Genomic DNA, 12,338 nt, shown 5'->3' on the forward strand with positions numbered 1-12,338 from the left:
TTTACTTCCGGATACCGCTTGCTCTAATGTTTATGAATGGATGTGTTTGTTACTTTTTCTAGATTAATCTAGAAAAACTCCGCACAAGGCGGAAATGTATAGCTCTGCACGGGAATGTCATTTTTTCATGCGGAAAGAGCCTTTATGAATGCTGACTTTGCCGAGTGGTCGGTAAAGTCAGCTGTTTTTAGCATTTCCGCATGCGGAAATGCTTTATGAATGATACCCAATGGCCTCGATTCATAAAGCATTCCCGCATGCGGGAATGCAGAAAACGGCACACTTTACCGACCACACAGCAAGATCTGTATTCATAAAGGCTTTTCCGCATGAAAAGCCGACATTCGCGAGCAAAGTGATAAATCACTGCTTTGCGCGGTGATTATCACAGCAAAAGTAACAAGTGGTCAATTCATAAAAATTAGAGGTAGCGGTATGCGGACGGGTATTACCGCTACCTGATGTGGCGAGAAGCGTGCGGAATCCGTTGCAGTGAATGGGACAGACCTCCCAAGCAGCTGCAGAGAGAACACCGCACGGAGGGATTCCGCCTGCTTCTCCGGCTTCCGCATGTCTCCCGACAGCCTAACGCCTGCCTACAGCGGAGTATCTCCGCACGCCTGTCACAACAGGCAACATTTTTATGAATTACCACCCTGAAGGCGGAAATACCGACAGCGGTGTTTCCCCGCTCGACTTTCCCCGCTCGCAGGCACTTTTATGAATCGAGGCCAAAATCAGTTTAGAAGATGAACATTTTTGCTCCTAAATTCACGTGTTTTCACCAAGGTTCTGTGCATCATTCCTGAAAGTGGGACTGACAATCAAAATTACGAAAGTTGGAAGCCGTAACAACAAACTGCCACCACAATTCCAGGCCAGGGCCGCGTTCCAGAACGTCACATGGCCGGTGAAGCGCTCGCCTCGCGCTCTGGTTTTGACGTCTGCTAGCGCGTCTCCCAGCAGCCCCGGGAATTGGCGCCACTGAGGAGGTCACGTGACGGGATCTGCGCACAGCCGCACACTGCAGCGCTCCGAGCGGGAGGGACGAGAAGCTGCCACCATGCTGAAAAAACTGACGGTGGATCAGATCTTTGACTGGTTTAGCTTCGGGAAGGAGGTCTCCGATGTGAAGCTGCTGGGCACTTGGACTCATCCCTATCCGCCCGTCAAGGAAGATGAGGATAGCTGGAAGAAGCCCAAGGGGTATGTCCCAGAGCGAGCAGGCCAGAGACGTCACTGACCAGTCACGTGTGCTGCATTCGCTCTACTGTGTCCTGCAAAGAGCTGGAAATGGCATGTGGCTATAAAAGGATTAAGATTAAATGGGCTGTGGTGAACATTTTTGCAACGTTATAATATTTTGCAACTGGTTGCATTAAAGGAATGCTGTAAGGGATCAGGGGAAAATGAATTGAACTTACCTGGGGCTTCTAACGGTCCCCTGCAGACATCTTGTGCCCGCACAGCCACTCACCGATGCTCCGGTGCTCCAACACTTTATCCTACACGTCGAAATAACCTACATCCCATAGACTTTTACTATCCCTTCCCCTCCCCCAACCCTAACCCCTAACCCTCCTGCTATACGTTTGATAGTGGATGTAGGCAAATTCGATGTGTAGGTTATCACGTCGGAACACCGGCCCCGCCTCCGGTTCACTTCTGGAATTTCAGACTTTAAAATCTGAAAATGACTGCGTCTGCGTTGCCGTATCCTTGCTCCCACTAACGTCACCAGGAGTGTACAGCACAAGTACAGTATGGTCTGTGCCTGCGCAGTACGCTCCTGGTGATATCAGCGGGAGCGAGGACACGGCAACACAGGCACAGTGGTTTTCAGACTTTAAAGTCCAGAAGTGAACCGGAGGCGGGGCTGGAGCATCGGTGAGTGGCTGTGTTGGCACAGATTGTCTGCGGGGGACCGTTAAAAGCCCTGGGTAAGTTCAACTCATTTTCCCCTGACCCCCTACAGTATTCCTTTAATTTATATAGCTATCAGAAAGTGCGACCTAACCATGAAATGCAACCCAACCAAATCTATTCTCGCACAGAATTCTCCTCTACTGGGCAACTAATAACCCCATCTGGGGGGAACAAAGAACCCCCCTGGTTGGCAACTAATAATCCCCTTCCCCTACTGGGCAACTAATAACTTCCCCTGGGAGGAATTAACACCCCCCATAGTGGACAACTAATAACCCCTCGAGGGAAATAAACACCGGCGGTTGCAATTAATGACAACCAGAAAAAGTAAAGAAGGTGCGCATGTGCAGTGAAGCACAGTTCATACAGCGCGCATGCACTGTACGGCAAGTTGCAAACGGATTTCAGGTATCAATATCACTGGGGTCCAAGGAACGATAGCAGTTTTAGCCCACCATTTGCTTTTTAGTAAGATTTGGTGGGGGCTAGCATCCACCTGGCCCTAGGCACCTGTCTAGGTTTGCCTTGTGGATGATCCTGCCTTGCATGGGCTTATAAAAATTGTCATGTGATAGTATGTTGTTTATTGGAACCCTTGATGCACAGGTGTTGTAGACGTAGCCATACAGCTAACAATGATGGGCAGATTTGACCAAGAGGCAGATCTCTCTGATTCTGATCAGAGAGAGATCTGTTGGCAGTACATACACCACAGTTCGATTCCTAATTGATTTCAGCATACGAAATCTTTTATGTGCCACCCCTGACACGCATCCCCCCCCCCCCCCGGTTACTTGAGCATTTAAACTTTACCTGTCACGTCTTCCCTGATTGATTGCGCTGTATTTCTGCATTGGTGCCCCACATGGCTGTTGACATTATAGCACGCAAGGTGTGGGTGTGTCGTCCTACGTGCTAAATGGCAGTTTTCTGTCACGTTTGTTGTTTGCAATTATCGCGCGATCGTTACCACCGTGCACCTGATCGACCACGTCGGCCTGAGACTCCCTAGCATGCCTGATGTATTTGACCAATTTTGGCTCGAAATTTTTCGAATTGACGATCGGCCATGCTTGTGGCGGCACTAGTTTTCTCTATATAGTGTTAATTATTGAACTGCATGGTCGAGCGGCCATCAAGTCGACAGATATATGGTCACCTTGGGTTACTAAAGCCCCCCCCCCCCCCCCCCCCCCAAAAAAAAAAATCAGTTTAACTTACCTGGGGCTTCTTGCAAGTCCCTGAAGTCATCCTATGCCCATGCTGTTCTTTTTACCATAAGCAGCGCTGTACTGGGGACAACCATGTGACACGGTTGTCTCCTCCATACACTGGGGAGTGATCAGCTGTCAGCCTATGACAGCTGATCACGCTGATTGGCTGGCGGGGGGAGGGAGGGAGCAGGGAAACTGGAACGAAAAAATAGTAAATTTTATAAAAAAAACAAACATTTATTTTTTAAAAAAAATAAACACAGGAGGGGCTATCAGACCCCACCAACAGAGAGCTCTGTTGGTGTGGAGAAGTGGTGGTGGTGGTGGGGTGGGTGGGTGTATCACTTGTGTGCTGTGTTGTGCGGCCCTGCAGCTTGGCCCTAAAGCTGCAGTGGCCCATTTAGTCAAAATTGGCCTGGTCTTTAGGGGAGTTTAACACTGCGGTCCTCAAGTGGTTAATTAAAAAAATATTCCCTCCCCTTCCCAGTCCTAAATTGACATAGGACGGCGATCCGTCCTCTTCCCCGCCTCTCATAGGCATCCGCCTATGAGAGGGCTTTTAATGCGAGCCACTCTGAGGGACAGCCGAGTGTCCACTGTTCAGCGCTGTGCTAGATCGCAGCGATGTACAAATGTGAACAAAGGCTGATCGCGGAGTTCCGTAACTCGGCAGGGAACGATCGCGCATGTGCCCGTGTTCCCTGCTAATCTCCACACCAGGACTTGACGCCGATCAGTGTTAGGTGGTCCTGGGGCTGCTACCTTCTCACTGCCGATCGGCGTTAGGCAGGGATGGGCTCACAAACTAATCACGAGTCAGTAATTAAAATGACCCTTAATTGCGGCTGGATGATAAGGGGTTATTTACCCACAATTCCGCCGTCCTGCCTGCGCTCCAACTAGCTTGCACACGTCCTATTGGACGCGTTGCAAGCCTCACTACGCTCACTTCCTCCTTCAAGGCGGAAGTGTGCCGTGGTGAGACTAGCAAGCTATTTGGAACGCAGGCAGGACAGTGGAATTGTGGTTAAATAACCCCTTATCATCCACCTGCACAACTGCGGCAATGAAGGCTCAGTTTAATTATGAATTCGAGTCCTTACGGACTCGTAATTCGTTTGTGAGCCCATCCCTAGCATTAGGCAGGTGGGGGGGGGTGGGGGGGGGGTTAATGAGATGCTGTTCATTCCAACTGCATTCAAATTGCATGCAGCTTGAAAGTAAAGCGAAGTACACACTTGAGAAAAAAGTCTGGAAAATGAAAGATCACAGACCAATTTGACCCCCTTCCATGTAGTATGAGAACCATACCTACACAGTCTATTCTATGGAGCTAAACTCCCCATCAGATAATAATCTTTGTAAGATGCTGCACACATGCAAAAGATCAGTTCCTGCAAAATGCATTCGTAGTCTATCTGCAGATCTCATTAGGCCTGAAAGATAAATTGAATTTAAACCGAAATCGTGATCACCAAGATCACAATTTTGGTATCGTCAAAGCACCAATTATCGCAATCACGTCATTTCCACATGGGGGAAGTTTGAAGAAGTTGCTTCAAGTCCCGACGAGTGCGGCTCGCTGCGTTGGACATACCTTCTGCACGAGTCGAAACGTTGTCCGTTCTCTATCGCCGTCTGCCGGCTCTTGTGCTTGGCAAAACTCCGGGTTCCTGTATGTCCCACGACATACAGGAAGTATTCCGTCGTACATTAGAGGCTGCAGGAGGCGACGTGGATAGACAGGCATCGCTGGACTTGTGCTTGAAGCTATGTCCAGAACTGATGTAGCTTAGGGGACAGAGGAGGCACAGAGGGGCACAGAAAGAGACACAGAGGGGACAGAGAGAGACAGAGAAACAGAGCGGGCACAGAGACACAAAGGGGGAAAGAGATAGACCCAGTGGAGACATAAAGAGGCAAAAGGGGCACAAAGAGAGACGGGGACAGAAGGGGAACAAACCTGTAAAGAGGGGGAACAAAGCTTGTTTTGAAGGAAATCGTGAATTGAATCGAAATTGCAATTTCAGACAGAAATCGCTCAAATCAAATTTTTCCTAAAATCGTTCAGGCCTAGATCTCATACACACCTTGTTTAACCAGCTTAACGGTATGGATGAGCTCAGCTTGTCCATGATCGCCGCGCTGGATTGCTCTGTCCCTGGTGGGCCGATTTTCATAATTTTTTTTTTTAAACACGCAGCTAGCACTTTGCTAGCTGCGTGTTTATACCGCTCGCCGCCGATGCGCCGCTACCCGCCACATAACAGCCCCCCCCCCCGAGACGCCGTGCGCAGCCCGGCCTATCAGCGCCAGGCAGTGCTAAGGGGTGGATCGGGACTCCCTCCGACGCCATGACGTCATCCTGATCGTCGCCATGGCGACAGGGGAAGCCAAACAGGAAATCCCGTACTGAATGGGATTTCCTGTTAGCTCTGATCGCCGGAGGCGATCGGAAGGGGTGGGGGGATGCCGCTGCAGTTGGAGCATTTTCTCCTTGAGAAGAAAAGTGTTGGTACGCAAATCTTAAAAGTAACTTGAGATGAATAATATGAAAGCATTTATACTTACCTGGAGGCTTCCTCCAGCTCCCTTCAGGCCTTGGGCTCCCTCGCATCTCCCCAGGCTGCTCCGATCCTCCGCTGGGTGGTCCAGTTTATCTTTTCAGTCGCACATGCCCGGCCTTGTGTGCCTCTGTTGCGCTCAGGGCAACCGGGGGCGCCGTACATTTGCGAATTAACAAATGTACCGGGCCGCCCAGCGGAGGATCGGAGCGGCAAGGGAGCCCATGGCCTGTAGGGTGCTGGAGGAAACCCCAGGTAAGTATTCCAATTTGTTTTAGTTAGACTTCAACAATCGCTATGCCATAAGACAGTTAAACTTTAGGGTCTTTCACAACCACTTCCTGATATATCCAGGTAAAAGTTTGGTCAGAGAGGGGTAGCCTGTGCATTTTCCTCAAATTTCACCATTTTTGACTTTCATGCCAAGGGGCTAGACGGTCACCAAAGATGTTAGCCTGCTTGCAGTGGCCTCCCTGCTCAGTTTGCTACATCCAGTGACAGGCAGAGTTATGATGACGCAAACTGTTCTTTTCCTCTTGACTCCAGTTCTTCCCAGACCTCGGTCCCTGGCTGGCAAGCTTTTTCTGCAAAAGCATCACTGTGCACCATCTCCCTTGACACTTCCTCCTGGGTTCTGCATTCACAGCGGCAGAGCCCTCCTTTAATTTTCTAAAGTGCAACGAGGCATTGGCTATCATTCATAAAGGAGCTGTCGGTACAGGGAATCAGTGCGGGAAAACACCGCTGCCGGTGTTTTAGACTTCTGGGTGGGCATTCATAAAAAAACATCCAGGTGCGGTGGCAGTGCGGAGATTCCCCGAACTAGGCAGGCGGTAGGCTGGCGGTAGGCAGGCGGAGACACGGAAGCTGCAGAGTTGATACATTTCTCCGTGTTCCGCTCTGCTGCAGCTGCCTGGGAGGTCTGTGTGTCTCCATTCACTTGCATTGGTATCGCCACATCACAGGGAGCGGTACTTCCCGACCTCTCACCGCTTGCGGTGATCTTTATGAATAAACATTTTGCTACATTTGTTCCGATAATCACCGCACAAGGCGGTGATTTATCACTCTGCTCGGTAGTGTCATTTTTTTATGCGGAAAGAGCCTTTATGAATGCTGACTTTGCCGAGTGGTCGGTAAAGTCAGCTGTTTTTAGCATTTCCGCATGCGGAAATGCTTTATGAATGATAGCCATTGTGTAGAAAGAGAAATATGGAACATAGCAATCCACTAATAGCGCAGGAGGTCACTGAAGGAAATGTGCAGGGAAGAAAAATAGTTTCACTATGACAGTAGTGTGCAGCAAACATCCTGTTGCTACTTTTTTGCTGCTTGCATTTTTCATTACAATGCATACTAGAACTGCCATGCATGTTGCAATGCACAGTATGTACCAGAACGCTTGCATGTGTGAAAGTGAGGTATACATGGAAATGTGCTCAATTGGCAGCAGCTATAGGCACAAGAGAAGTGCTCATAATTTATTGCTGTTGGCTAGAATCACACTAGACACAATATTGTACTGTTTTCTGCAACAGAGATAAATCGGTAAACCGAGATCTCGGCGGATTCTGTGTTATCTGTAGCATGTTTCTCAACTCTATAGTACCACCAGCAGTACAAGTCTGTGGAAATCCTCAGAGGTTGTTAATCAGCACTGCTGAGAATAATTACCTCACCTGTGAATGTTTGCAGTTTCCTGCAATACAGTTAGGGCCCGTTTCCACTATCGCGAATCCGCATGCGGGCAACGCATGCGGATTCGCACAGTCAGTACAAGTGGATGGGACTGTTTCCACTTGTGCGTTTCCCCGCACGTTTTTCTGTGCAGAAAAAATCTGCAGGGTAGGGGCCTCAGAATTCGCCTGCGTGTGGAATGCAGGCGAATCGCACGCAATGTATTTAATAGGGAAATCGCATGCGTTTTCCCCATGCGTTTTTTGCCGCGATTTCGCATAGGTACCCATGTTAATTCACACAGGCAGTGACATGGTTAAAATCGCATACAGCCTTACCTATGCGAAATCGCATGCGAAATCGCGGCAAAAAACGCACGCGGAATCGCACCCGCATGCGATTTGCCTGCGGTGATTCGCCGGCGATTTCGTAACGCTATAGTGGAAACGGGCCCTATCTCCTCTTTTCCTCGGACTGTTGAACTGTGTGCTCAGCAGTTGGCAGGCAGCAGTGAGCAGTTGCCAGGCAGCAGCAAGCAGTTGTGAGAGGCATTTAACTGCCCGTGGAAAATAGGCCTTAGTGGGTTCTGTGGACAGGGTTGGAAAGCACTGATCTATAGCAGATCTTTCAGCACGTCTACATTCTCTGTTGCGGTAGCACAAGCACAAATTTTCAGCCTGCTCCACCCTTACTGGATGCCGCATACGCTATGAATACCGACTGCAACAATGAAGAACTATAGAGACAGACTACATCCATTCTCTCTAGTGCTTTTGGCTGAAAAACTGACATATCATAGGCATGGTAGAGGGGGGCTCCTCTGCATGCCAAGCTACATCTATTATTGGGCAATTGCCTTGCTGGTGCATGTGGAGTGAGCTCAGTGCCAGGCCTAGCACTTCTGCTGAGGGTAGCATTGTATTGCCTTGGCTCTGCCCCACTTCCATATCCTGGGAGACATGCTGGTAGCGATGATCAATGAGCTGCAAATACTTCCGAAATTATGCAATTTTTTAATGGAAATATATGCAGCTTGAAAAAGGGCCAATCAATTTAAATCTGGGTTTAAATTGACTGGTCCATTTTCTTTAAACTGCATACTATTTTGCATCAACTCGGAATAATTTGCATATCTGTGATAATCCCTAATGGTTGGGGTCAAGTTGCTGTCTCTGTGGCTAGAGATGGCATCCCGACTGCTGCCAAGGTGCTGGGTGCCACATGTGTCGTTGGTGAGAGCTGCTCTTGATCCAGCAGGTCTCCCTTGCTGTATGTTACAACCGACACCATGAGAATTAGGCGGTTACCGTGGGTCAAACATCTGTTATGTTGTAGCTGTATTCTAGTGTGAATCCAGACTCTGCTGTAGAGAGGGCTCCACTTGTTTCTTATTGCGGAGCCTCCTCTGAAGTTGATTCAGCAATAAATTGGGGGGAGTGTATATCTATTGCTTGCCATCATTATGTATTTATGCACATTAGAGGATTGTCCTAAGGCAGCGATGGCGAACCTATGGCGCGCGTGCCAGACCCGGCACACGTAGCCGAATCTGCTGGCGCGCCATCGCTTCTGCGCTATGAACTGCGTGAACTGGCCGCAGCGTCTACTAGACGCCGACCAGTTCATAGCCCGCAGCCCCGCTCCAGCCTCCATAGTCTTCCGGCAGGCAGAGCAGGGCTACGGGGAGATGGCGTCCCAAGCCCTGTACTGGAGACTATTTGTGTCTCCAGTACAGGGCTTCGGGCGCCATCTTCCCGTAGCCCTGCTCTGCCTGTCAGCCCGGGAGACTGCGCGCCAGAGGCCGGCCGGGAGAGGAGACTTCTGTCAGGTGAGTAAATTCCTTTTTTTGCAGGTGAAATGTTGCCCACATCATGTTATTTTCTGGTGAAATGTTGCCCACATTGCGTTATTTTCTGCTGAAATGTGGCCCACTGCGTTTATTTTCTGCTGAAATGTGGCCCACTGCGTTTTTTTGCTGAAATGTGGCCCACTGCGTTTTTTTGCTGAAATGTGGCCCACTGCATTATTTTCTGCTGAAATGTTGCCCACATAGCGTAATTTTCTGCTGAAATGTTATTTATTATTTATTTATTGTATTTATAAAGCGCCAACATATTACGCAGCGCTGAAATATTACCAACATTGCGTTACTTTTAGCCAAAATGTTGCCCACATTGCGTTTATTTTTTGGTGTCTGGGGTAACTGTTGCAGCATTTATTATTTAATGGTCATAGTTGGCTATATTTGCTGCTTTGGGGTTACGGCGGGTATACTAATAAATAGCATCACACAGTTTCTGCACACCCATGATGCGAATCCACGTTTCACCACATCATGGCAGAAACACTTTCTTATGCCTCGCTGTTACATCATTACATTAGCCCCGCCCATACAATGTCATGGCCACGCCCATTTTCACTCAGTGAAAAATATGATGCTGGGTCGCAGTTTGGGCACTCGGCCTCTGAAAGGTTCGCCATCACTGTCCTAAGGGCTGTTATCCACTACAAATCGACAAATGCAGTTGTGATTTGAGTCCTACGGGAGAACAGTGCTTTACAAATGTTATTTGTTGTTGATTTTGATAATTTTGTGGTTTTATGATGCAATCTTCACTGGATGCTAGGGCTCAGGAGAACTTTTGCAATAAGGCCGAATAGCATTGCAATTCGATCACATTACTATAAATGGAGAATTTTCATTGTTTTGCTGATTATCTTGCAATAGGACAATACAGTAAAATTGGATGTAGTGGAAAACACCCCGAGACCGAGTTCACACTACAAAACACAATCGCTAAGCATTTATGATTGCTATTTTCAGAGCGATGTTTCACACATTCCTTTACAAAAAAATTGGTTTAAAAATGCTTTCGTTTTCAATTGTCTCAAAAAATCAAAACCCTGCAGTGAGCACACCATCATAGGGTGATACTGCTGTAGAGATTTGGTAATCGCTGGCGATCGGCAAACTGAGGGCCATTGTTTACAGTGTGAACCGGCCCTAATGGTTGCACTGATTTATGCAGGGCTGTGAAGTTGGTACAAAAATCATCCGACTCCTCCGTTAATGAAACCTCCTACTCCAGGTACCCAAAATGGCTCCGACTCCTTAGTCTAATACTTACCAGGGCTGTGTGTATTTGGTACAAAAATCATCCGACTTCAGTTTATGAAACCGACTCCAATTCCAGGTACCCAAAATTCTCAGACTCTGACTCTACAGCCATGGATTTTTGCTGGTTTGTTAATTTGTATCATCATTTGAGATCATCAGTAAACCTATTATCCAATAAAACAAAAATTCATGCAGGTTTTTTAATTGTTTTTTTTAAAGTAAATACATTGTCAGTTTTTAAAAGTACATACTAATATGGTTGCATAAAAATACAGGGAAATAATAGGCACAGTAGACTGTACACATAACATTGGTATGGCTTACTGGTACAAAAAATAAGTTCTCTATATAGGGTCAAATAGTGTATATATATATAATGTAAAAATAGTTGTGGTAGTTGGCTTAGAAATAGGATTGCTTGTGTAACGTCAGTGACATATATGTAGTTACATCATCTACTGCAGTCTCTGAAACCATCAGCAAAATGTATGGTTCCAGTATCTGTGAGCAAGATCTGCATAAAGCTAGGTCTAAATAGATTGATAGTCTTCTGATAAATAATGGATCGTAACCCTGAGGCTTTCCCTGTTGTCCTCCACCAGGCCGCTCCAGCGTTCCAGCGCTGCAGCAGCATAGATCCGCTTGGACTCGGCCTTTTCTGCTGAAGCTCAAGCGGGTCAGCGGGTTTTCTTACCTGGGGTTTCCTTCAACTCCTAGTAGTCTGTGTCCCTCACTGCAGTTTGGCTCCTGCGCACGTGCTGGTCACACTTCTGTGGCTGGGAGCGTCAGGCGCAGTACTGCTCCGCAGTTCCATGTCCAAACATGGCAGCCAGATTGTAATTTCATGTACTGATTGGTCCTTACAGAAGATCTAGCTTGCCATGCGCTGTTGATAATGGCTTTCCATAGGGGCAAAGCTAGGCCTTTTGGCCAAGGCTGATGGAGCTTTCCCCACCCCTCCGTCTTCCCTTCCAGTTAACAGTGCTCCCCTGGGGCCTCTGTAGAGTAATAACCTGAACATTTGTATAGCGCTTTTTTTCCTTTTGGACTCTAAGCGCTCAAGAGCTGCAGCAACTAAGGGCGTGCTCAAGAGGCCACCCTGCAGTGTTAGGGAGTCTTGCCTTGACCTCCTTACTGAATAGGTACTGACCCTAGCCAGGATTTGAACCCTGGTCTCCCATGGCAAAGGCGGTGCCCTTAACCAGTACACTATCCAGCCACTCTGTGGCGGCAGCGGAATGCACTCACGTAACTTGCTGCCGGGTCACAGAGGAGAGATGCCTGTGCGCTGGCAAGTGAGTGTGCTCTGCAGGGGCCTCTGGGAGCACTGTTAATTGAGGGTAAACTCCGGTTTCAGTGTTTAGCCAGAATAGATCCCTCTCTGATCCAGGGCTGTGGAGTCGGAGCAATTTTTAGGTACCTGGAGTCGGTGGATTCATAAACTGAGGAGATGGAGTCAGATGATTTTTGTACTGACTCCACAGCCCTGCTCTGATCAGAGGGATTATCCTTTGGGTGGCCATGACCTATGTAACAAAACAATAACTATGTCAGATCACAGAAAAGGGAATAAAGATGGCCATACATCAGGCAACTGGGTGGCCGATGGACCATCTTATTACAAGCAAATCGGATGAAAATAGGTGCCACCAAGCGTATGCCCGATTGATCATGCGACAAATTTCGGGGCGAAATTGCTTGCATTAATCAGACAGACATGCTGCAAGATGTCGAGTCGTCTTGGTCGGTCGGGGTGCATGGCGGTAATACTGAGCGATATCAGGACAAGCAACGAAACCCCCAGCGATAGCCCCCCTAATGGTTAATGTGCCCAGTGCA

At 48.1% G+C, this 12,338-nt stretch overlaps 1 protein-coding gene across 1 annotated transcript in view; it reads left to right on the forward strand.

The window, feature by feature from the left end:
* The first annotated feature begins 965 nt into the window (after positions 1-965).
* Positions 966-12,338, forward strand: part of TDRD9 (tudor domain containing 9) — a 261,914-nt gene continuing 250,541 nt past the window's right edge. Inside the window, exon 1 of the mRNA XM_068254351.1 lies at positions 966-1,206. Within this exon, the coding sequence (XP_068110452.1) occupies positions 1,064-1,206 (143 nt within the window). The 5' untranslated portion in view covers positions 966-1,063. The remainder of the gene's footprint in view (positions 1,207-12,338) is intronic.

This window comes from Hyperolius riggenbachi, chromosome 9 (genome assembly GCF_040937935.1).
Source record: "Hyperolius riggenbachi isolate aHypRig1 chromosome 9, aHypRig1.pri, whole genome shotgun sequence".
Classification (NCBI taxonomy): Eukaryota; Metazoa; Chordata; class Amphibia; order Anura; family Hyperoliidae; genus Hyperolius; species Hyperolius riggenbachi.